This window comes from Lepidochelys kempii, chromosome 8, assembly GCF_965140285.1.
Source record: "Lepidochelys kempii isolate rLepKem1 chromosome 8, rLepKem1.hap1, whole genome shotgun sequence".
Classification (NCBI taxonomy): Eukaryota; Metazoa; Chordata; order Testudines; family Cheloniidae; genus Lepidochelys; species Lepidochelys kempii.
The window spans coordinates 66972516-66999799 of record NC_136387.1 but is presented as its reverse complement, the minus strand read 5'-3'; the positions used below and the strand labels follow the sequence as shown (position 1 = coordinate 66999799).

The 27284-nt window shown below is 40.4% G+C and overlaps 1 protein-coding gene across 2 annotated transcripts in view; it reads left to right on the top strand.

The window, feature by feature from the left end:
• Nucleotides 1-27284, top strand: part of NTNG1 (netrin G1) — a 199058-nt gene that overhangs the window by 75957 nt on the left and 95817 nt on the right. For both annotated transcript variants that reach the window (XM_073356855.1, XM_073356854.1), the window contains exon 2: nucleotides 3048-3688. In XM_073356855.1, the coding sequence (XP_073212956.1) occupies nucleotides 3048-3688 (641 nt within the window). The remainder of the gene's footprint in view (nucleotides 1-3047; nucleotides 3689-27284) is intronic.

The following is a 27284-nucleotide window of genomic DNA, read 5'->3' as shown; positions in this document are numbered from 1 at the left end:
TTAATATCTAGTGGATTTTTATAAGGTCAGTAATAACTTGAATTTATACATCTTCCATCCCAAAGCACAATATAAACAGATAGGAATTAAAATGCAGCCATCTCTCTTGTGAAGAATAGCAGCACTGGTGACATAGAGAGTTCCATTAATTATGGAATATTTAATTTGCATTGTGCATGGAAGCCTGGAGAGAGCAATAATACAACAATCAGAGATCTCACAAACAGGATTAGGGTGGCTTGGCAGCAGTCAGACTACGTCTACCTAGCAGCACTTTACTTGTATGGGAATATCAATATACTGTACCGGCAAAGTGTTCCTAGTACGGATGCAGCAATACCAGCAGCTGCGCTTTGTACCAGTATAGTAAGGTACAGTTTTGCTGATATTACTGCATCTATACTATGGGCTTCTGCCAACACAGCTGTGTTCATTAGGGAACCACACCTCTTCACAGATATCGCTGTGCCAGCAGAAGTCTGTAGCATAGACCTGGCCTCAGCAGCACATTACCGTATTTGCCAACAAACGAGATCAGCCTTTAATCTTTTGGGGGATTAGACTATGCTGACCTCTAAAATGTAGAGATGGGAGAGTTTGTTCCAGTAAAGTTTGTCTGACTACCTTGAAGTTACCTGTTTTGATTGTCCCTAAGGCAAGCCCTGTCCCTGGAAGGAGGGTGCATTCACTGATTACATCTGCTACATACATCATTAGCAATCATAGTTTTGTGAAGCCTCTTCACCTGCCCAAAGATCAATCTGAAAACAACAAGCAAAGTTCAATCTTTTCCCACCCAATCATCTAATTAATTTCATTGTACAGTTACTGTCTGCTCCGGTTACTGTAAGGTAAATAGCCTTCCTTTATCCGTTCTGGTTCATGAAACATTGTCTCTGCTGATATCCTGGGACCAGTGGATAGTTTTTAACATAAAAATGACAACAGACCCACATGTGTGCTTGCCGACTGTGCTGTAGAAGACCAAAGCCATTTTTCTGTTCTGCTTAATATAAATGTCTGTGCCTTGCTATCCAGTAGCTTTGATTTTCTCTGTTTGATATTCCTGAACTCTAGATGAAGTAGCTTTTGCCAGAAAGGAGATTGTAGCATGCATGTTCATGGCTCTACTGATAGCTTAATGTGGACAGACTCTGAAGTGACCATATTGTTCAAGTAAATTTCCAGTGATAATGCTGACCTCTTTCTGTAAAATATAACTCCTAACAGATTCCACAGTATTTATAGGCTCCCTGAAAAAAGCCCAAGCAAGGTTGCAGATCTTTGCATTTGTGTCCCTGGGTATGTTTTTAAACTGAGTTTAATTAATAAAAAACTTAGTGGTTTATCCATCCTGCTTAGAAAGTATTGTTATTTTTCCCTCTTTGCTTTATTTGGTCCCTTCTAACCTATGATTCTATGATGCATAGAAATAGTGATCCTGAGCTTGAAAGCAGGAAAACTGTAACAAGGATCTTCTCAAATTACAGCTGCGTGTTTAGAGTCTGTCAATCTAATAAGCAGCGTTCTGTTTTTCAAATAACCCATTTTCTTCTTTTGCATTATATTTGAGTCTCTATGAATTATTGTCGGTTATGATATTCAGCTACATTAATGGGAAAGAGTGAGAGTATTTCTCTGAGTAGGTAGGAGAAAGTTGCCTCTAGGGAGGTCAGAGCAAGTGCTTAAGACCCTTTTCTTGCCTTCAACTTGAGTATGTCAGGGACTGTGGCAGTGACCAAGGTGGAAACTCATTATTTGAGACCCAGCTCATTCAGTGGGTGTGATTGCAAAGCTTCAGATCCCTAAGGTCTTGAGATGGAAAGAAACATAATTGCAACGATAAGGGAAAAAAGGAAAATTAATTACATAAGGGTCTATTCTCCCATCAATATGTGAGTCGAACTCCTGTTAATGTGAGGAAGAGGAACCCTTATGCATAGATGGGACCATATAGACCTCCAGCTGCTGCAATTTAACTCTAAAAAATACAGAGCAGTAACTGTTTTCTGAAACAAATAAGAAATTATTAAGTAGCCAAATATTAATGTACTGATGAAAGCTTCTAGATTAGGTAGACATGATCCAGTACAGCTTAAAGTAGCCAATAGCTTGCAATGGTTTATCAAGTTATCCCCAGCCTCCAGATGAAGTAGCTTTTGTGAGGAGGAAGACGATTGTAGTGTGCAAGTTAATGCATCAAAAGGCCCAGAGCAGAATAATTCACTTTCACCTTGTTATAGAGGACAAGTAGTAGTAAAAGTTACACATTATTGGTAAGTTTATGTGGTGTTGTTTTTTTTTAAACTCGACACACAGTTCAAACCTCCAGCCACCTAAGCAGCCTTCCAGCTGGACCTGCTGACTCTCCTACCTAATCAAGTGGTGGATTATTTTATCCTGATAAATTGGAGCCCATGTCTGGTAAAAAGTCTTTCCTGAAGTACTTCACTAGCCTATAGCTAATAGGGTGGTAGGTGTCTGGACCAAAACCCAGAGTGCACTGTGTTTCTAATGATTTGTAGTGAACAGTGTAAACATTTTAAGGGAAGACATTACTAAACAGGAACACAGTTAAGTATGATAAATTTGAGGCCAGGGGAAAAGGAAGCATGAAAGCTGTAGTGGGTATGGTTTCATATTGCACACATAGAGAACGTATTGCTGATTCTAAAGCACTTCTCCTAAAAGTGGCTTTTTTATGAACTGTGCCCTTGAGGAATGTACTTGTGTTAAAAAGAAATTCTCCTTGCTTCGCTGCTACATCTTTGAAGAATCAGAGTTATTGAGCCTTTAGACATTTGCTCATTGTTCTTGTGCTTTTGTGACTAGATTACTGGCCCAACACATGCGTAATTTAATAAATAAAGCAATGAGGAGAAATCTAGTTAAGATAAACAAAGATATTTTTACAAACATTTATTTTCTTTCTTAGACAATAGAAACAATAGAAAGGCAATTCTAATTTGTCAAGCAAAGAATGTCTTTATGTACTGTAGGCATTCATATAATACTGCTTGTAAAACTGTTTTGTTCTTCTTTCATAGGGGAATCCCTACATGTGCAATAATGAATGTGATGCAAGTACCAATGAACTGGCACATCCACCTGAACTGATGTTTGATCTTGAAGGAAGACATCCCTCCACATTTTGGCAGTCTACAACGTGGAAAGATTATCCAAAACCTCTCCAGGTTAACATTACCCTCTCCTGGAACAAAACCATTGAACTAACAGATAACATAGTTATCACCTTTGAATCTGGCCGTCCAGACCAAATGATCCTGGAGAAATCACTTGACTATGGGCGAACATGGCAGCCATACCAGTATTATGCCACAGACTGCTTAGACGCTTTCCATATGGATCCAAAATCAGTGAAGGATTTATCACAGCACACAGTCCTAGAAATCATTTGCACAGAAGAATACTCCACTGGGTACATGACAAATAGTAAAATCATCCACTTCGAGATCAAAGATCGATTTGCATTTTTTGCTGGACCTCGGCTTCATAATATGGCTTCCCTGTATGGCCAGCTTGACACAACCAAGAAGCTGAGAGATTTCTTTACCATCACAGACCTGAGGATAAGATTGCTCAGACCAGCAACTGGGGAAATATATGTAGATGAGCAGCACTTGGCACGCTACTTTTATGCAATCTCAGACATAAGGGTATATGGAAGGTAAGAGAATATGAGTCTTTAAGAATGAGTAAATATGTCTGTCCTTAAAGGATGCCCACAAAATGTCCCCCCTCAAAATGTCAGCAATTTCTACTGAAATGTTTTCCCAGAAATGTAGCTCAATAAAAAAACAGTTTCTTAAAGTATTAGATGCTTTTTTGAGTCAGCAGTACTAAGTCATCAAAGTCCTACTGTCACTAAACTTGACAACTCTCTGTACATCTTAAGAGTGGAATACTTTTAACAGCTTCTTACACTAGGTCTGGGATGTCCAAGCTTTTATGTCTGAGGGTGAAATTCATCCCAGCTGAAGGGACGCTCCACAGGGCTCTCCAGGCCAGGCTACCTTTACGCCTTTATGGCCTAAAGCCATTGAATTCACTGGGCTTTAATACAAGCCCTTACTGTAAGGTGTAATTGGTCTGAAGGGCCTTGGATGAGACCTCTGCAGTGGGGTGAATTTCACCCTTTCTGCAGGGTATAGTTCTGTTTAAGTGTAAAAAATAAACCAATGGTTTGAATAACACTAGGCTAATTTGGATAGGAACATAGACATTGCTTTAGACCAGGGGGTCATTTTAATGGAGTCGCCAAGGCTCGTGTTAGACTTGCTGGGGTCCAGGGCCCAAGCCCAAGCCCCACTGCCTGGGGCTGAAGCCAAAGCCTGAATCCCACAGCCCAGGGCTAAGGTTATATTCTCCCTGCCCAGGGCAGAAACTCTTGGGCTTCAGCTTTGGCTCCTCCCCAACCTACCTGGGGTAGCAGAGCTTGGGCTTTGGTCATCTTCTCCCCCCCTTCTCCATTCCCCCCCGGGGTCATATAGTAATTTTTGTTGTCAGAAGGGGGTCACGGTGCAATGAAGTTTGAGAACTGCTGCTTTAGACAGGTGGCCATCCTGTGTCTAGCAATGGCTAGTACCAGGTATAAATGTCTCATAATAGACATTTGTGCAAAACGTGCCTACGCAGAAAGTGTCTTCCTAATACCAGGAAGCTAGTGATTAGTTTATTACCTGAAGCATGAGGACTGATATCCTCTGAAAACGTTAATCATTGCTACAGGACAGTAGTTGTTGGAGATACCTTTTTTCCCCCATGACTGTCTAAACTTTTTTCTGAATCCCACTAAGTTCTTGACCTTATTATATTTTGTGGTAGCGAGTTTCACAGATTTATTTCCCGTTGTGTAAAAAGAGTATTTCCTTTTAGCAATTTTGTGTGTGTTTAAATATGTTAAATATTTTAAATATGTTAAATATGTTTAAATATGTTAGCTGTCCCTTTGTACTTGTATTATCAGATGAGGTAAATGGGACCTCTTCCATATATTTTATTATTTTACTTACCTCTTTCATGCACCTTGTACCTCTTATCCATATCCTCTTTAAACTAAAGAGTCCCAAACATCTTTTTTAAACAACTTTATTTTCAAATTTTATTGAGGACTGATGCAATATCAATAATATTTGATTGCATACAAACAAAAATCCACTTAACTTACTGGAAGGATAAAGAATAGCATGTACATTCTGTAGTAAGCAAAAGATAATTGACATTAATGCAGTAGACAAGGAGATTATATAGCATGTTATTGATTGTGTGCTTGTTACTGCTGTTTAGTGGATTACTTAAGTGGGTATTTTTAGTCTCTTTTATATGGAAGACATTGCATGTCTCTAAGCATTTTCATACATGCAAGGAAATCAATGTTATATGTTGCAAAAAATTCCTGGCAGAATTAAATGAATACAAATTAGTATTAATTTTTGCTTATATTTTTAATAGTCAGTTAAATATATAAGGCAGAAAATCAGTGCTGTTTACATGGCTCTGGATTTATCAGTGCATTTTCTCAATGAAAATATATTTTTAATGAGCACGAACAATGCAAATCTAAATGAGTTTCATTGCACAGTTCATTTGCTACAGTTACAATTATTTGTGCCCCATGCAAAATACACATACAGGATGATTAATTAAAAATACAAAAACATTGGATCATTGCTTTTGCATTAAGAATTTTAATGTAATACATATATGTAATATTGCTTATAGACTAATATTGTTCATGTAATAAGCTTAGTGGAACATGGGAAGCTTATAATAGTGGTTTGGATAACCACTGTAGTAATCAATTTATCAGAATTACAGCATATAGTTCAGTTCTCCTGTATCCTTTCTTCTGTCATTTCCTCACGCTCAAGTAGACTAGATGTAGAGATGGACCAGAACAAAACCCAGGGTTAAAAAAACACCATACTTCGAGAAGGTGCAGGTCCACATTGGAAAACCCCTGAACTTTGGCAAGCAGTCTGTCTCTAATTAGACTATCAGTGTCACATCGCATAAACAATCTGAAGGAGAAAGAGAGTGTTTTAAGGGAATCACAGACACCTTCCAAAACTGAGCTAAAGGAAACAGTAATCCCATAGCAAATTGTCTATAAAAATTAAGTGTGACTGTACAGAGAACTTATCTGATGGTGATGCTTGTTGGCTAAACTACAATAATCAGACACAGGGGTTATCTGCTATGTAATCCTATCCTAGTAGATTAAATTCATTTGAGTGCCTTTATCATTCTGCTGATGATGAAAAAAACACCTCTTGCTGCGCTATTTTTTCCCCAAAGTATGTTCATAAATAAATTAATAAATAAAAAATTAGGGCTTGATCCATCCCCATGCACATGTCAGGGTGCTCTCAGTACCCTGTGAACCTTTGGCCACTCCAAGGAAGAGCAGACTGTAGTGTAGGGTTGCCAACTTTGCTTGGATGTATTCCTGGAGGTTTCATCATGACATAATCTTTAATTAAAGATTAATCTTTAATTCCTGGAGACTCCAGGACAGTGGTGGGCAACCTGCAGGCCTCATGCACCCCGCAAGACAGTTTGTTTACATTGACCATCCGCAGGCATGGCTGCCCGCAGCTCCCAGTGGCCATGGTTCGCTGTTCCCAGCCAATGGGAGCTGCGGGAAGCAGCGCAGGCTGCAGAGACGTACTGGCTGCTGTTCCCACAGCTCCCATTGGCCGAGAACAGCGAACCACAGCCACAGGAAGCTGCAGTCAGGTGGCCGTGCCTGCAGATGGTCAATGTAAACAAACGGTCTAATGGCCCACCAGCAGATTACCCTGACAGGCCCCAGGTTGCCCACGACTGCTCTAGAAGTATTTTGGAGGGTTGGCAACCCTACTGTAGTATCACTGCCATCCTCCATCAGGGAAAGACAGCTTTAAACATCACCGGTGCTCTGCAGGAGACCACTGACAGAGGCTGCCCTGAAGATTCTGTGACTCAGCAGTACTCCCAGTTGCCTTGTCTCTTACCTGACCGCTGGCCTTACTGGGCAACTCGGGACCCCAAGCGTTACTCCACTATGTATCCAATCCAGGTGGATTGTCCACCAATAGTAGCTGAACCCAAGAAGTCAATTGACCTTAAAGTTTAGCCATGATGTTTGATATTCTGGGCTTAGAATTTTTTCTGGATATTGAAGAGCTCGTCTGGACTATTCCATGAAGATAACATGCAAAGAGAGGTTACTGAGTAACTTGACATGCTGTGGATGAGTGATGCTAATAGACTCTTTTTAATGCTGTAGCTTATGCTGTAACATTCATCTCTAGGTTGAGGATGGTTAAAATAACCAGTCATCTTAACAGCCTATTTTTAAAGGAAGCTGATTTTCTATGTAAGTTGTTTCCTGTTGAATTTTACGGATCAATGTCTGTGAAAAGTATTTGTCTGAAAGCTGCTGTATTAAATATGCAGCTTTTTAATACCTCACAATATATTCAAGCTAGGAAATGTGCCCATTTAATATATAATTTGTTTTCTCATTCCGTTGCATTTTGTTGTGAAATGAGCTTGATGTTTATTGTATTAGAGATGATAAACCCTTTAGTTTTTCTATTACCACTTGTTTATTCAGCTTTCATTGTGTGTTTGTTAAGATAATGAAAAAAGAGGAAACATGGCTGTTAGCAATTTCAGCAACCCCATTGCATGCACATTATTCAAGAAACCTAATAATCCTCATGAACTAATTCTGACTTATGGATGGTCTGCTTCACTAAATCAGGGTGATTTTCTCTGGTGAATAATGGACGAGTGTAGTGTGCCAGTACCTTAATTAAAGAAAGCCTCTCATAGTCTTGATCTCATTTTAATTTACAGGGTAATACTACAATAATATCACTAATGGAAGGTACATTAAAGGGCATCAAGTAGCATTAACTGTATTAAATTATGGCACTTGTGTTAATTAACTGCTGAAGCAGGATGGTCCTAATGGCTAGAAAGGTCGACTAATGAATAAATAAAGCCTGTCAGGATGGGAAAGTAAGTGATGGTAGACATTTGCTCTGTTCATCTCTTTTTGAGCAGAAAGAATCAAAGGCTGGTCCATGAGACTAAACTCTAATTTTTTTCTTATTACACTGCTTGAAGAGGAGGATTTTATAGCTCTGAATATCTTTGATTAATTGAAAAGTTATGTCCTGGCTGTCACTTGTGAGTAACAGTAACTTGTGCTTTCTGTAGGAAATGTTCATTAAGAGTCTAATACAAAGTCTTTGAAGCCCAGGGAAAGGCTCCTATTGACTGAAAGGGGCTTTGGATCAGGATCCAGAAGGTTAACCATGTTAATTCTTAAATAGGGTAAAAAATAAATAACTGTTCAGTTTTACCGTTATACTCTCAATGGTTTGTATGTTATATGCTGTATGTTGACTGTAGTTCAGGTTAATAATAGTGGAAAATTATTGACCCCATGGTTTGAAAAATGATTGGCAGGTTAAGGTGAAGGACACTGTTGCTCATTGGTGGTTAGTTTTTCAATCTAAGAGCCAATACTTTCCTCTAAAAGCTAAAATATCCAGACTCTATACAATATGTATTTTGCCCTTTGGAATCTATTTTTAAATTCTTCCTCTGCTTGAGGCTTCTGTATTTGAAGCTTGAGGTTATCTGACCCTGTCTCAGCTCCAGTTTCAGCAGTAATAGCAACCTCTACCTTACATGACATAAGTGAAAATTTTCCTCAGTTTTAACAATTTCTCTCCCCTACATTGTCTGTGCTAAATGTAATCCACACAAGATTCTGAATAAATTACACTTGGGGAAAGCATAGTTCATGTTCTATATCGTTTCTTCAGTCAGTATGCCCCAAAATCTGCTATGGTTCTAAAGTGTCCATTTTTTATAAGACCTCATTTTGGAAGTGGATGACAGGGCCTAAACAGCCACTTGAAAAGAGCAGAATCTACTATCCATGGTCTGGGACCTGATGTACAATTTGCAGTGGATGTTCACAAAGAAATGGCTGAGGTTATAATGCTTGTATTTTCTGGTTTATGCATATGTGCCCTATGCTTCAGAATTTGTCCCCAAGTGGATTAAATCCTGCTCTCAGTTAGGTTATTGTAAATCTGGATAACACTGTTTACTTTAATGGCATTACTCTGTATTTTACCCAAAAGCAGACTTTGGGCCCCACAGAACTTTTAAATTTTAGATGTGCTTTAATTAACAGGAAATTTTCTCATTAAGCTTCAATTCAAGCCTCAAACCCTCAAAATAAAGATATGCTAACAACAAGCTTTTAAGTGGACAATTGAATGCCATTCTTTTTTGGAGTACTGTATATATTTACTGTACTTGAGGATTTCTTGATTTACAAAGAGAATACTTGTATGGGCAACTTGTTTTCCTTTGAGGTTTTCACCAGTGATTGGAGTGCATATATCAAATAATTCCTGCAATTAAATTATGAACTTCATTAGAGGACAGGAAAAAACAGCTTATATACTTATGTACTTGTCGGTTTATCCTTAACTCCCAAGTGCCAATAGACAATGATTTTTGTATATCTACTGTAAAATGTATTAGAGAAAAGTAACCTTCCTTTTCTGTAAACACTTAGAGGTTTTTTAAGCAAAACATCATGAATTGAAGTAATGAAATGATTTCAATATTTATTCACCCAGATAAACAATCTTTCCAAAGGTACATCAATATATTGTGTACTACCCTCATGTTCTCAAATAGTTTTTGTTCTCAACTTCCATGCTGGTATTTAAGTACTATTAGTTAATCAGACAGGACCCAATGTTCCAATGACTACAAAGGGAATCTATGAAACGGAGGGTACAATTGGGACCTTAACTCCTAGTGCATGATTTAAGTGCAGGTGTATTTAAAACTTCAATCTCCATTAACCACCTTTGATCATCTTCTTTGGCCCGATTTGTGAGAAGTCAAGAGTTTCCATAAAAACTACTGACCTCCCTCAGCTCCCTCTTGAGGGCTCTCAGTGTCCTATAAGATCGATGTTTTTGTGAGGAGTGGAACCAGTCACTTTTGTCGTATAATTCATTTTGTCATTCAACATTAAAGAGACATAGGGGAAAATCCTAATTAAATGAAATAGAAGTATCCCTACTGTGTTACTTTGGAGTCGAATTCATGGTCCAAAACATTCAAAGAGCCTTTGTGAATAACTTCAGGGATTCCAACACAAATCATTTCAGGCAGGAACTTTCTTTTCTTCAAGCTTTTTATTTCAAAGACTTTAGGCAAACATAAACACTTAAATAACCTTACAAATCTATTCGCCCATGTATCTGAAAGGTTCAAGGCACTTAAGTGTTCTTCAAAGTTGAGGTTATAGCTACAGCAGAATAGTTCATTCCTGTGTTAAAAGTTTAAAATCTCTGAACTATTTTACAGGTAGCAACAGCAATGATACCTTCTGTGCTGAAGCAAAGCTTAGTGTTTTTCATACTCAAACTACTGTCTTTTTTCAGCACTTTAAATGTCATGGTAACCAATTCTAAACTTAACACACTGATCCAGAAATAAAGAGACTGATTCTCTGTTCCACTAAGACTCCTTTAGACCATGCTAGTGGCACAGCAGGGTCTTAAATGAGACAGGAATGGTCCCTGGAAACACGCCCTGCACTGGTGTAAAGCTGCCAGAACAGCCCTATAACTGCTCTGAGTATGTGTGTTGTCATTATACCATCACCCCTGGAGGGAGGGGCTGTCTGATAATTAGCACTCTAGTTCTCTTCCCAGCTGCTAATCTGTGATCCCAGTCACCACTGATAGTGTACATGCAGTTATTTTTGTGTACTTCATTAGGGAAAGAATTACACATGTGCAGGGGTCGATTTTTCCTGATACTGATCAGTGCAAGAAGTGCATCAGTGGTTGAGCCCAGAATGTTCACTTGTTTTTCATGACACAGATGATTATTATCTCTCTTTGTTTGTTAGTTGTAACAAATGAGGTATCATTCTGCCACTGTGATTCGTGGAAATATTGAAGGGACTTTAAAAAAATCAATCTAATGAAAAAAGTCTAATTTATCTGAGTTCATCTTTAAGTGTACCTACATTATTCAAATAGTTAAAAGAAAAAGTTACTCCAGTTGTTAATATTCTGGAAAAATTAACTTTTCTTCATTTCCTGATGCCACTTTTGTACATCTGTTACTGTGCTGTGGTAAAAGTTGTGCATCATTTCCTACAAATTATATGAAATTAAGGATTGAAATAAGAGAGAATGATCTCAGTTAATCTCCATGTAAATCAGAGTTACTGACTGAAGTTGATGCACTGCCACAAAACGGATCAGAATTACGCAGGAATATTTTTAGTCAAAATGTTATAAATAAATCCAGATGGAACAATCTGATGCTGTTTCTATTTCAAATAAACAAAAACAAAGCTTCTAACCTTCCTATACTTTATGATCCCCAGATAATAGCCCAGATCCTAAGATACTGTAAATTGGCAAGGAGTCCGGTGGCACCTTAAAGACTAACAGATTTATTTGAGCATAAGCTTTCGTGGTAAAAACCTCACTTCTTCATATGCATGGAGTGAAAGTTACAGATGCAGACATAAATATACTGACACATGAAGAGAAGGGAGTTACCTCACAAGTGGAGAACCAGTGTTGACAGGGCCAGTTTGATCAGGGTGGATGTAGTCCACTCCCAACAATAGATGAGGAGGTGTCAATTCCAGGAGAGGCAAAGCTGCTTCTGTAATGAGTGAGGTTTTTACCCACGAAAGCTTATGCTCAAATAAATCTGTTAGTCTTTAAGGTGCTTCCGGACTCCTTGTTGTTTTTGTGGATACAGACTAACATGGCTACCCCCTGATACTTGTAAATTGGCTTCATTCCATTGACTTAAGTGGAGCTGTGCTGACTTACACTAGCTGAGGGTATAATCATATAGGAGCAAATTAGAGTCATGCACTTCAGAAGGCAGTAAAGTTAATCAAAAATGGCCAAATTCTATTTGCCTCACTCACCAAAGTCATCACATCTGTGGCCCATGGTAGCTCTTCCTAGCCTTCACTCCTTCTGACTGCAATCCAGGGATTTATGAGCCCTCTGTTGGACATCTCTCAGTGCTATGAATTTGGGTTAGAGTCTGTTTTTTGCAAGTAGAGACATGCTAGGAGAAAGGGAGAAGAGGGGCTACCCTTCAGCCAGATTTCTTCCCCTGGTATTTTAGCAAGCAAGATTGGTATATTGTAGAAAAATAAAACTCCCAGTGGCATTATTTGTATCTAAAAATATTGGCACACAGAAAATCACATAGAAATTGCATTACAGATGTATTTCATTGACTTATTTGCAGACATTTTTGTGACAGTCCTTACCATTGCAACATAAACCTAAAACCAAGAACATTCAAACATGAGGCTGATAATCAAGAGTAGCTGTAGTGGGGCCTACTGTAGATAATGCAACACATATGGTATATAGTTACGATATGTTTGAAATAATAATGGGCAATCTTACAAAGTTTGCTTCTGTATATGACTCTATCCTGACTGATGCTGATTCAGTTGCCCACAGCTGACTGTTCCTTCCCTGCAAACTTCTAGTAAGACCTTGGTTCCCCTCTCAAAGTGTCCACCTCCTCCCGTCCACATCCCTAGACTCATTTCAAACTTCCAAGAGGTACCCTGGGCCATAGTCCCTCTCTGCTACCAAGTAATATTCCCAGCCCCACTCTACTCTCAAGCAGCCTCCCAGCTCATAAACTTGAGCTAGGCTCTGAGATATCAGAGTACTTACAAAGTACAAAGTACTTTGAGATCCTCTGAAGAAAGGTCCTATATAAAAGTGCAAAGAATTGTTATAACCTTCTCTCCCCACCCATCCCCCAAAATACAGGCTTTTAATGGGAACGCTGGTGCAGATGTAATTATAGTAGCACTATCATAGTGACAGAGGGATGTCATGGTTCAGGTTTAATTGCTGTCAGTATTTCTGTTACACTGCACATTAAACCTGTAAACTATCAAAAAATTAAAATTTGGTTACAACAAGGATATGTACATTGAGATATGTGTCTTCACACTCAACTAATTAGTTGCCACTGACTGTTTTTTCTTTGCTCAGTGACATGTGGTACATAAATCATTACAATATGTTAAATGCAAATGGTTGGTAATAGGGTAACCATCTGCTCACTGCTGGAAAGTTTGCAGAATAATATAGTAAGCCTTAATTCTAATAATGATGCAAAACTCATGTCCCCAAAATATCAAATATCTAAAAGCGGTTGCCTGTAGTAATGCCAACATTACTAATACATCTCTAACCCTTTTCATTTTCACAAGCAAACTATGTATTGTAAAAGATAATTTTGTACTTCAGCTTGAACTTGACTTCAAGGCCAGATCCTTTGTTACAGCCATCTGAGCCACCATCTCTCAGAGCCTAATTTTTCCCTCAAGTTGCACTGAGCGCTTTTGAACAGCCACTACATAATACACTCTCCTCAGGACATTGTTTCTTCCACAAATATAATTGAACCCCCTTGCTCCCCTACACCTTCTGCTTGGCCCTTTTCCATGGATTACATTATTTTGTAAGTGACAGATCATCAGTATATTGCTGACTGATAATGTATTGCACTAGACACCGTCTAAGTGCACCTTCCATCTAATAATCTACCATACAGTATTAGTATTAAACAGCACCACTGCAAGAGGGGCTTTATTATTTTAAGATAGACATATATTATTGGAGGCTGTCACTTGCCTTCCTAATGAACACCTCTGGGGATACAAGTGACAAAGTAATGCATGGGGAAATTAGTAGTGGGACAAAAGTGAGGGACTCTACCTGCCTAGGCTAATGTTGCACCTTCAAGCTAAAGGAACAGCTCCTTTATTCTTGCCTTTCCAATCATTTCCTGGTCAGGGTCACTATCATGATGCTTAAGTGCATGCTGCCACATTAGTGATCCATTGCATTAATACCTTATCGGAGGAATGGGTCTGTTCAAATGATTAATACTGAACTCAAAATGTGGCCTTGACCATAAAAGAAGCTCAGAAATTAATTCAATTCACATTGACAGAATAAAATCAGAAGGCACATGATTTCACTGAACTCAGATACTAGCGCGACTGTGCCTTTCTTGATCCTGGTTGTTGTTGGTTTCTGTTTGGAAGGCTGTGTGTGTGTTACAGTATTTGAGTTAAGACTGTGCTTCTAGGGAATCACCTGCAGAAGAAGAGGCTGCAGGAGAGCTCATTAGCCCAGCAGATTCTCTGTCCCTGGATGAATTACACAATACAAAGCTTGCTCCTCAGGATCCCTGGGAACCTGGAGCTTTGTGTAGGTGTGAAGTCCTGCAAAGCAATACAAGCTTTTTTAAAATAACTATATTTGTTAATAGGAGAGATTTTTGTACTAAACACATTTTCCTTTGTTGGCTCACGTGAAAAGAAAAGCTGTCTGAAGGCTGCTCACATCTAGCAACTCCATTTTGACTCAAAATGAACACTTGTCGGTTTCAAAATGGGGTGGCTGCACTTTAAAGTTACACAGAAACATTCAGAGACAGAGTTCCTGCAATAAGTAGCACTTCAATACCTTAAAGGCATAATGCCACAGTCAGGAATTTGATAAGCTGGGGTATTGAATTGGATTCCAACAATGGTCATGAGTCTTAGGAAGTTCTCATTTTAAACTGCAAGCAAGGGAAAAAACAGGCTTTCTACCCTTTTAATTGCATTAGTTTTACTGAACTGTGGCACTGCTTCAGTTTCCAGAACACTGTATATATATTTTAATGCAAGTTACCAGGGATAGATCAGCAACAGGAATATTTATTATTTCTGACTCATTTTTGATAATGCTGATTTTATTTATTTCCCCTTCTAACTATCTTGTGCATTAGGAATCTGTGGGCTTTCAGGAGCGTGTTTACTGAAGTTAATACAGGCATATTAATTTGAACCTCCTTGATCTGGTGTGACTGCGTTAGTGCTTTTGCTTAGGCCAATCCAGAGAAGGCAGAGAGAACTGGAAACCAAACAAACAGGAATTGCAGAGAGTTGCAATCCATCAACATGTGTTGAGTCTTTTGTACAGCAGAGTACATTAAAGTCCTTGCCTCTGAAAAGGATTCTTTAGGGAGTCTGCTGGTGCTCACTGTGGTACATGCACCCTGGTAGTGTGGGCAACCAGATGCTTTCCAACTGTTGTTTTTGGGGGTTACGTTTTTAACTTCTATCTGCCGTGGCTTTGTTTCTATAGCGTTGTCGTGCTGTTATGAGCTCTAGATTCTCTCACTGTGTTTATGAAACTGTGGGCCAGTCCATCTCTCTAACTTAGCATCTGTGATGCCTAAACGCCCCCTCCAGACCGTAGCATGACCCAGAAACACCCCTTCTAATTGGAGGAGACTGGAGCTAGACAGCATAAAGCTGGCTATGAGAACTTTAAAACGTCTTGGGATGCCCCTATGCAACTGGAATGGCCAGTTTCCCTGTGAGGACAACTCTTTCCCCTTTGTATCACAGGAAGAGAGCTGCTGGTCTGAGCTGGGACCAGGGCTCTCTTCCTGGAACTATTTGTTAAAATGAATAGGTAGACACGGGACAGTATAAGAAAGTCACTTCCAACATTCTACGAGTGAAAAGTCTTGTCCTGCATATGAACCCACCCCACACTGTGATTGTCAAAGCTGTGTTATTTTTCTCCCCTGTTTTGTATTTGCCTGTTTGCTGTAGTGGTGAATGGTGACTAGAGCAGGGGTTCTCAAACTGGGGGGCGGGATCCCTCAGGGGGTTGCAAGGTTATTATATGGGAGGTCACGAGCTGTCAGTCTCCACCCCAAACCCTGTTTTGCCTCCAGCATTTATAATGGTGTTAAATATATTTTAAAGTGTTTTTAATTTTAAGGGGGGTCACACTCAGAGTCTTGCTATGTGAAAGGGGTCACCAGTAAAAAAGTTTGAGAACCGCTGGACTAGAGGACTATAGTAAAAGAGAAACAGCTGCATGGGATGGAGAAAGGCAAAAAAAAATTACTTTCTATTCTAAAAGTGTTTTGTCTGCATGGAGGCACCTAAGGCTATTTAATAACCCTGTGAGGGGACATGGAGCCATAAAGTGAAAAAATCCTCATCTAATCAATTGGAAGATGTTTGTTATGGCAGTGTACTCCCCTTCCCTGAAAGAGAACACTGCAGATTTTGAAGGTTTGTTTGCACAGGGTTAACTTCACCTCAGTTAGTAAATGAACTGCCTACAGCATTTATACTCAAGTAGGAAAGTCTTTCTCAGAGATTCGTTTTTCAATTAATCCCCCTATGTAAACCACATTGGATGTCCTAGTTCTCTAAATTTATAAACATTTCACGCTCCAGATTTGGTCTCCTAAAACATTTGCCTGGGTGTTTCAGTTCTCCTGCTGTTCTTTCAATTTTTACAGACCTGGGATCCAGTAGTTTTGGAGATGGAATGGGTATTATCCATTGACTTCAGCAGTTACTATTAGAGAATACCTTATACTTAAGCCGCTGTGGACTACATTGTTGTTTTGCTTTATTTTTTGTTTTGTTTTGTTGTTTTTTTGTTGTTGTTATTGCTGCATAAAAATCTCTAGGATTTGTATAGTAGAGATGGTTTTTCTAACTACCCTGAATTACCACTAAAGTGTCCATAGGTTTTCCATTAACTTCTTGACCCCAAAAAGTAGATCAGGTGTTCCAGGCCCTAAACCTAGTTTGGTACCTGGTGCAGTGTGTTTGCTTTCCCCATGTTTGGACTTGGCTGGGAGCTGGCTGAAGCATAATCTGGGTAAAACTGAGGTGCTGCTAGGGGGCTGGGAGAAGATCTGGAACAGCATCTGGAGCCTTGCTGTGGTTACAGATTGTATATTGGTCATGAAGTACTTAGAGATGTTTTTGTTTGTTGTATGCTTGTCTATGCTTGTGCTTTGTTATGGCAATGTTTTGGGGACATCCCTTCCAGATTCCTGACTAGGTCCTTAGAACATCCAAAGAAGAGACTGTTCCCCATCAGTCCATTCCAGGGTGTACACTGACACCAATTCATTATTTTTTCAGTGCTGTGTGAATGAATATGCATGTAGTGTAAACATGATCGCTAGTTAAATCCCAGTGCTTTGCATTAAGGAGCTTTCCAGTAGCCTGGGGCATAACACGTAAAAATATGTATTTTCTTTATATATTTAAAAGAAAATGGATTTCAGAGATACAACAGATATACTTCTAACACATCAAGAGGCCCTAAGAGAAATAGGTGAGGCTTGAAGCTCAGAGACTTGGAGACAGCAGCCAAGGGCACTTGTCGGCCCAAGAAGCCACTTGAGCAGGTGACAGTGTGAAAGTGAGAGGCATGATGACTGTTTTGTCAAGAGTGTTATCACAGTTCTCTACCCAGAGTACATTTGTTTCCACGGGAATCTGTGCATCTGCTTCTTTAAAAGAATACTTCTTTTAAAGCAAACTCTTTATCTTTAGAGACACAGTAGAACCTCAGAGTTACAAACACCAGAATTATGAACTGACCAGTCAACCCCACACCTCATTTGGAACCAGAAGTATGCAATAAGACAGCAGCAGAGACCAAAAAAAAAAAAAAAAGCAAATAGAGTACAGTGTTAAATGTAAACTACTAAAAAACCAAGGGGAAAGCAGCATTTTTCTTCTCCATAGTAAAGTTTCAATTTTTGTAATGTATTAAATCAATTTTCAGTTGCAGACTTTTGAAAGAACAACCATAATGTTTTGTTCAGAGTTACGAACATTTCAGAGTTACAGACAACCTCCATTCCCGAGGTATTCGTAACTCTGAGGTTCTACTGTAGTTGGGCAGGTGAAGACACAGAGACAACCATGTAATAAGGGGTAAAATTGACCTGAGGCTTTGAGGTTATATGGCAAAGATAGAATAAAAGCCATGAGTATGCAGAGAAAGATGAAGAGACACAGTAAGAGTCTTCTGCTAACTGGTTGGCCAAACCATAGCAGCTTGTTCCCCATGTGTGAAGTGATTATGTGGCCACACAAATCATCCCAAACTTTCTTTTGGTCAATTTGCTTCATATAATGATAAATCTTCGTAATCATGAAATCCACTAAAAGCTGTCATTTTCTGCTCTTGAGGTGCTCTACCCCCTTAAGAGGTGTAGAAAGAGCCTTGGGGTTGGGGTTTAGGAAGTCCAGAAAGCATATACCTCACCTATGGAGCTTTCCAGTAGGGAACACTCTGGCTTGCTATAGGTGTGGGTAAATCGGGCCAGTCTGCTATAGATGAAGTCTGTAGTCCTTGGAGAACATGGCTGCCACATGGAGCTCGTAAATCCTGTCAGAGATGCTTGCCTGCTGACTATGGAAAATTTGCTGGAGGCCTCCCCAATCACCCCCCATTTGCTCTCCATTATGAGGCAGATCTGTGACAGTCTTCAGGTCAACACATCCTCTTTTCTTTTCTCTGGCTGCAAAGCTCAGCCAGAGAGTGCCTGCTTTGGGCTGCAGTCTCCTTAAATTTCATCCCTGGCTGAAAGAATTCCATGACATAGGGACACAAGGTGGGTGAGGTAATATCTTTTATTGGACTAACTTCTGTGGGTGAGAGAGACAAGCTTTTGAGCCACACAGAGCTCTTCTTCTTGTCTCTGTGACCAAAAAAACTTGGTCTAATAGAAGTGATTACCGCGCCCACTTTGTCCTTCTAATATCCTCGAACCGACAACTACAACTATGCTACATATGGCATAGGGAAGCATGTATTTCCTCTCTAAATGTGCATGGCCTCAGGGCAGTGAGTTCAGTAACAGTGGGGGTAAAACAGTTACAGGGTTCATTTTACGTTTATACTATGTATAATATTTTGAATGGATGGAGTTTTCAGCTTTTTTCCCCTTCAGGTTACCTCAAATGTTCTTTGAGAACAGACACGGCCTTTACATTTTTTATTGGAGAGTATGATTGAGGGAAGCCTGAATGACATTTAAAAAGGGAGAAGAGGCTAAAGGATTTTAAAAGCTAAGTTAGACAAGATGGAGATAGAAAGGTTTATTCCTTAAAATAAACATACATACATTGTTTTGTCAGCAGTATTTTACAATTTGTTTTCCCCTATGACTGGAATAAATTATTCATAACAGGCAATCTATTCCTAAAATTTTCAGTTAGCCATAGTTATGCTGCTAGGGCAACATAAAATGAAGGGAGATATTGATTTGAAACTTTTTAAATATAAATGAAGTTGTTTGATTCTTCTAGTAGTGGAATATTAAAGCAACTGGATCAGATTCAACCTCCCAGCATGTCTGTTTTCAGAGACAAGAACATGCTTATAACACCTTAGTGGGCAGTGCAGTTCAGCTCTAGTTGTGACTGCTTCAAAACATTCTTTGATTTTCTCATGACTTATTAAAAATGAAACATGAACATCACTGTAACGAAATAATAAATACCAAATGTGTTTCTGGATATTAAGACCAAAAGGGATCATTATGATCCTCCTGTCTCCCATCAGAACAGAACCCTGAACCTTCAGCTCCAAATTATAGGCCTCTATCACTTGAGCTAAAGGAGTAATAGCAAGAGAATATTATCATCCCCATTTTGCAGAGAGGGCGCTGAGGCACAGAGATACTCGTATGATATTGCACAGGAAGTCTGTGGCAGAAGCAGGAATTCTGTAGCCACAAGACCATCCTTCCTCAAATACAAAGACTACAGACCATCTCTTAGCTATCATGTACAAAGCCAGATTTATCCATAGAGTAATGCCATTAAATTTGATCCATAATAATTTAGGCACCAATCCTGCTAACACTCAATATTTGTAACTTTACTCCACTGACTTCAACAGGATTACTCTGATGAGAAAGGTTGCATTTGGGCTTAAGTGTTTGTAGGTTCAAGGCTTCCATACCTTACTGTAGGGAGCAATAAATTATGTCTAAAATTAAGCAATAATACATGTATTTTTGGAAAAAGAAACAAAATGGGCTTTCAGCTATGGGGACAAAACTGGTCATGGAAAAAGAGTGAATGAAAGAAGGATTGGTTCCCCAAATTACAAAAAAGACATAGTGGAACCCTCCCTTCCTATATGCTTTAAAAGTAGACCAAACAAATTACTTGAATGTGCTGTATTTCTGCAGTAGCGGGGCTAGGAAACAAAACAACCTGATAAGTCTTTTCTGTATCTAACGTCTATGATTCTATGATGCTAGGTTTATTTTACTGTACTGTGCATAGTACACCAAGTAAAGCCATTTTGGTTTTGTCTAATTCTTAATTTTTCAGTAGCAAATAATTCTTATCACAGTTATTTCAGAAGGAATTATACTGTAAAAAGAAGCTTAAGCGCTTTGGAGTTTACAAATTAAAAACTGAAGGTGGCTAGTTTAGCATGATAGGCAGTCAGAAATGTTATTTAAATTTCTTTTTATGTTTTTGTTTGTTTATTTGTATATTTGTTTTGATTTAAAAATAAAGAAGGTAAGGCTCAAATATTCAAAAGTGCCTGGATTATCAGAGGAAAGAGCACCGAGAGCTCCCATTAATTTTAAATAGAGTTAAAGGTTCTCAGCATTTCTGAAAACCAGGCCCAAGGTAACTCAAGATAGGCACTACAAATGAGAACCCACTTTTGAAATTTATCTAAGTTCTCTTGCTGGCAACACCTATATAGGGCTCTGTTGTGCCCTTTTGTTCTTGAGCATCTTCCCATTGACTATTTGAATTGATGCTAATTTGAAGGGTATTTCATCAGTCATCTAAATTGTGTAACATTGATGAGAGGACTGTCCCTTACTGTGTATGTGTACCATGTTTAGCAGAATTTTTATTTATGTATTTACCGTATTTATTTTAAGATTAAAAATGATATCAAGGATGCCAGTCCAAGACTGTGGGCACCTTTTGACACCATTAATAGTAAAATCCCAGCAGCACTAAAGTAATAATTTCAACAGGAACTCAGGTGCCTACAATGACACTCTTCCATCCTTGCAGTATTATGGGAAGCAAATCCTCAGCCCTGTCTGACAACCTAGTCAAACAGGTGTATTTTGTAACTTGCCCAGAAAGTCACCAAATTTGGGCTATTTCAGACTGGGGCCCAGGAGGTGGAGCAAGTCTTGGAGCCCTCAGAGAATGCCCTGTCAGCCACCCCCTCATTTTTGTAATGAGGGGGATCCAGCTCGGATGCCCGTGCTAACTGCAACTGTGGCATTATGGCATGGGGAGAGAAGCAAAGATGTCCCTGATCTCAGGGCCTTTTGGTGCTACTGTAATACAAATAGTGATTACTGGGATAGCAAAACATTGTGGGGAGCAGGAACAGGACATTTACTATTACTATTAATAATTATTACTTGTATTGCAGTAGCAAATGGGAACCCTAGTCATAAACCAGGACCGCATTATGATATGTGCTGTACAAACACAGATGAAACAAATGGTCTCTACCAAAGAGGCTTACAGTCAAAATACCTTCAGCCTCTCCCTTCATTATGATTGTACCATCATTTCTTGCGTACTGATAGTAGTACAAACATATAACCAGCAGGACTGGAAGAGGGGACTGTGACATTATAAGCTAGCTGTTACAGTTAGAACTAATAAGGAGATTATACATTTATTTGAGTACAATTCATATAAAACTAGTTAAATACACAAACGAAAAAAAATCAACAGTCCAAGTCACTTAGGAGGCACGCGTGTCATTAGCTGTCTTGTCTGAATTAAAACGCTCAAAGCCTCCACCACGCCACACTCTGCCCGAGTATTTTGTCAGCATCTAGACCTTTCACGCTGGTATTCATTGAAAATTAGACTGTGATTTTACCATTTGAATTTTCCCAAAAGAAATAAAAAAGTCCATTTTCTTTCTGGGAGAGTTCCAATCCTAGGCTTTTCAGGAACATTGCCTGGATACAGATCATATATGACTATATTTACTGCAGAGTATTAATTGGTGCCAGGACTCAGCCTTGGTACTTGAGTGGTATTTTGTTGCTGGCTGTGTGTATTGTTGGTACACCTGGAGAAGAAGCTGGAAAGCATATGTAGGATGAGGAGAAAAATCAGATATATTCCGTTTTTCTTTTCTCTTTTTTCTGGCTACCTTCCAGGAAAGGAAGGCAGGGACGTTTCTGACCAACTGCTTGCAGCTTTCGTGCTGTCCCCCAACACCAGCTCTGCCTGCATTTTCCTGGCATTTCCCATATTTTTATCCACCTGTTAAGATATGAGGCCTGCTCAGTTTGGCCTGCCAGATATTTTCCTAAGATCCACTGTGAATAAACTGCTCAGCATTTGAATTTTTCTTTCTCTGACAGGATTAGTCAACTTGAGTAAATAGTTCTGTTTTGCATTTTCTTTTCTCAGACCCATGACTCATTATCTCTTTAGAAACAAGTCACTTCCTAGCTGCTGTGTATTTGGTTAAATGGAAGGTAGAAGTCTCCTTGTTAGGGTATAAAGTAAAAATAAGGGTGAAAAGGGAAGAACACAAATGGTAGCATTAGTGCTAGACACCCCAGGGGGGCAGTGACGTGAAGGTGGGACATTCTGTGCCACTCCCGGAAGGGTTTCTTCAGAGCACCAAAGGTGTTGTTTCTCCTTTGGAGGCTGATCGTCAGTCATTGTAGCTAGCAAAGTGCCTCTCTACACACCCTTACTGCAGCAGTTGCTATTAAGGCGCAACCTAATCTTTAATATCAGTCCTTAGGGGGGCTCTTACACAGAAATGCTTTAAAATCTATTGAAAACAGCAACAGACGTACTGCTTCACTAAGCTAGTTTCCCTAGTGTGGGAACACACCACTGATATTCTCCAACACAGCTTTTTCCTTTTGTATCCTTCAGGAAATTATATAAACCAGTATGAAATTAACCTTGCTTATTTCTGTGGTAGCAGGAATACAGTTCACATGACAATGATTTTCATTTCTGTTCACAAATGTACTGTATTCCCTATTGTGACACAGTAGTTGCTACTGCATGGCTCTTCTCTAAGCAGAAGACAGATAAAGCTATTGCCACTTCAGTCAGATCTGTCCAATAATTATGGTTGACACAGATATATAACAACTCACTTGGGTCTCTCTGCATGTAAGAACAAAATTTTCCCCTGGCAGAGAGTTAAGTGACATTTTTGAATGTCCACTCAGATGGAATATAATCTCCACAATTTTAGACCTCCCACAAAACAAATTGTTCCTTTTTAGTGGCATAGTGAGGGAAAGGGTGCAGGATTCCAGCTGGCAGTTGATGCTAGGGAATACAACTTAAAAATAAAGATAGGAAGTTCAGTGTAATTACTTACATCTTAGAGCAACTTTCTTGAGATTGCTGCTGAGCAGATGTAAGACTGGTGTTAATTAAATAAAAAAATGTGTCACTAAATAAAATTAAAGTGGTAATGCACACTGATCTTAATCCAGAAAATTAAAATCTAATGTTCACTTTTGGTCCTTCCTTTCCAAAGCAAAAACAGTGACACTTAAGGATTTTATAAAGCTGTGATTTAAGGGTCACAGTTTAATAAATCTCTAATACAACTTAATACAACACCTTTCATAAGAGGATCTCAAGTCACATTTGCAAACAGTTTGGCCAGATTGCAATACATACTTCATTGGTACTGTAGTCCATAACCGTTAGAACACAATGGTATCTGAGATACTACAGTTATGCCTTATGCTTAAAATAGGACCTAAATACATGATAACTATTGGCAAACACTAACTTTTTAATGGTGACCTCCATATTATCCCTATTCTATACATGGGCAAACTGAGGCACAGACAGATTAGGCGATTTGCCTAGATTGCTTTAGTCAGCTATGACAATTGCCACCACCTTTTGCAATCAGAAGTTTCACTGGATTATGGCAAAACAACAACAAACAACCCTAGTATCACAAATGGAGAACCTCATGATAATGGATAGAGAGTAAATCTCAATTCCCATGCAACTTTGACCTTTCTGTAGCATCAAACAGTTGATTTCAGGCTTCTACCGACCTGTTTACATGATATAGCTGTGTAGACAGCACAACATTACGGTTCCAATAGTCATTCCTCTCAAACAGGACCCACAGAACGGTAATGGGTACTCTCCAAGAGTCCTTACTTGTAAAGTTTGACAAGGTTCTTTTCTGTCCCCTTCCTCTTTGATACCTATATGAAACCTCCGAGAACAGTTAGACACCAGAAGCTGTGCTGTTAGCAATATGTTGATGACATCAGCCTTTATATTTCCTTTGCAATAGATGCAGCCATTGCTGTGGATGAGGACCAGTAAATTATACTGAGTTGGATAGGATCAAAGTGGTTCTAGTGAGAAGGAGAAATGTTCTGAGGAACTACAGTAACTCCTCACTTAAAGTTGTCCCGTTAACGTTGTTTCATTGTTACATTGCTGATCAATTAGAGAACATGCTTGTTTAAAGTTGTGCAATGCTCCCCTATAATGTTGCTTGGCAGTTGTCTGCTTTGTCCACTGCTTGCAGAAAGAGCAGTCTGTTGGAGCTAGCTGGTGGGGGATTGGAACCAGGGTGGACCGGCAGCCTCCCCTCAGCTCCCCACTCCCCTAAGTTCCCTGTGCAGCAGCTGCCCAGCAGGCTATCAATTGCAGGGCAGTTCAGCGGTCCCTCCCCCGCACTGCCATGTGCTGCTCCTGCCCTCTGCCTTGGAGCTGCTCCCGGAAGCCTCCTGCTTGCTGTTCGGGCAGGAGCGGGGGAAGAGGGGTGCTAATGTCAGGGTGTAGGGTGTCCCCTCCCCCCGCTCCTGTACCTCATGTCCACAGAGCAGGTGGAGGACACCACAGGTCTCAGGACAGAGGGAGCTTGCCGGCAGCAGCTGCTGTCTCAACTTTCTGATCTACTTAAAAAGGCAGTGTACTTAGAGTGGTGTCAGCGTACTTAAAGGGGCAATGCACATCCCTCTTTCTCGCACAGGGTGTGTGTCTCTGTCCCTCTCTGCCATGCTGTCTCCCCTCCCTTCATTCCTGCTGCCTTGTAGAGTGTGAGGCTATATTAACAACAATGTGTTAACCCTTGAGGACTCAGCCCAGTGCTAGTTCATCATTTAGCAGTAAGGCATTAATGGGAAATATCCCACCCTCTTCCACCCTCTGACTTCACCACCTCAACCAAGCTTCACAATCGTCATTGTTGTGTACGGTATTAAACTGTCTCTTTAAAACTTATACTGTGTATATATATATATGATGTCTTTTGTCTGGCGAAAAAAATTTCCCTGGAATCTAAACCCCGCTATTTACATCAGTTCTTATTGGGAAATTGGATTCGTTTAACATCATTTCGCTTAAAGTAGCATTTTTCAGGACCATAACTACAACGTTAAGTGAGGAGTTACTGTAGCTGAGAAACTGACCTACTGAAGGCATATCTATCTATCTACTGCCCTTATACTGAGGGCATATATCCTATGTTTGGTAAATGATATAAAGTCTGATTTGCCCAGTTGATCATTAACCTTGAATGACTAGTTAGCTACAGTGGCAAGAAATGTTTTTATCCATTCGCAGTTTATTAAGAGATTTGCCTCTTCTCAGAAGGAAATATGACCACACAGGTCCACAAATATGGCACCTCCAGACTAGGTTATTGTAATTCCCTGGGATTAAAGTTTGGAGCAACAAGGAGGCTCTAAATACTGCAGAACACAGTAGCCCACCTTCTCCCAGAAGCACATCACTCTTGGATTTCACACTCTTCACTGGCTCCCAGTTCACATCCGAGGTCAGTTCAAGATCTTGGTCCTGACCTTCAAAGCCATCAAAGAATAATCGGAGATCATCTTTCCGTCCATGGCCCACTAAGAAAAATGTTCTCCACTGGGACAATGCAACCACCAAAGCCCAGGATGAAAATGCATGGAGTCTGGAGATACATTCATTACACTCTCTCCTTTGAATTAATTCCATTGAGCCACACTGATTTAGACCAGCTGAGAATCTGGCCCAAAGTGTTCTCAGTTAGTTGTTTGTGGAAAAAGCTGCCAGCAAAGACAGACTGATTTTTAGAGTGTGCTGCTTTTCCATCAGAACTGAAATCTTGAAGGAAAAACAAAAAATAATACCCAGTAGAGCTTCGTAGATCCTTGGAAAGCCAAAGAGCAGAATTCTCTACAAGATCCACAATGGATACTTCCATGCTGATCTATTTTACCAGCTGAGCACTTAGATACTGTAATGCAGTGGTTTTCAAACTTTCTTTCTGGTGACCCAGTTGAAGAAAATTTTTGATGACCACGACCTAGTGGAGCTGGGGATGAGGGGTTTGGGGTATGGGGGGGCTCAGTGCTGGGGCAGAGGGCTGGGGTGAGGGCTGTGGGGTGGGGCAGGGAATGAGGGGTTCAGGGTGTGGGAGCGGGCTCCGGGGTGGGGCAGGGGGTTGGGGTGCAGGAGGGGGGAAGGGCTCTGGGCTGGGAGTGCAGGCTCTGGGATGGAGCCGGGGATGAGGGGTTTATGGTGCAGGAGGGGGCTCTGTGTTGGGGTGGGGCTCAGGGCTGGGGCAGGGGATTGGGGCATGGGGTTGGGGTGTGGGTTTACCTGGGGTGGCTCCTGATCAGTGGCGCAGCAGGGGTGCTAAGGCGGGCTTCCTGCCTGTCCTGGCACTGCGGAGTGCACTGGGCCCCAGAAGCAGCCAGCAGCAGGTCCGCACATAGGTGGGGGGACCACAGGACTCTGCGCACTTCCCCCACCCCGACCTGCTGGCCACTTCTGGGGGGCAGCGCGGTGTCAGAACAGGTAGACACTAGCCTGACTTAGCCGGGCAGCACTGCTGACAGGACTTTTAATGGCCCGGTCGATGGTGCTGACGAGAGACACCATGACCAAGTGCCTTCCATTCCGCGACCCAGCTTGAAAACCACTGCTGTAATGACTGGCATTATAAAAAAACACAGAGAGGAGTCACTAACAGAAATTGGAATAGAACCCAGGAACCATGATTCCTGTCCATTAGAGATACTCCTTCGCTTGCCCAAATCAGGAAAGTACTTAAGCGCTGCAATGGGCCTACAGCAGCACTTTTTCAAACTGTGGATCACGACCCAGTCCTGGGTTGCGGAATGTAAGGCGCTGGGCCGCGGTGGCTCTGATCAGTACCACCAACCGGGCCGTTAAAAGTCCCATCAGCGGTGCTGCCCGGCTAAGGCAGGCTAGTGTCTACCTGTTCTGACACTGCGCTGCCCCCCAGAAGTGGCCAGCAGCAGGTCCGGCTCCTAGGCAGGGGGGCCACAGGGCT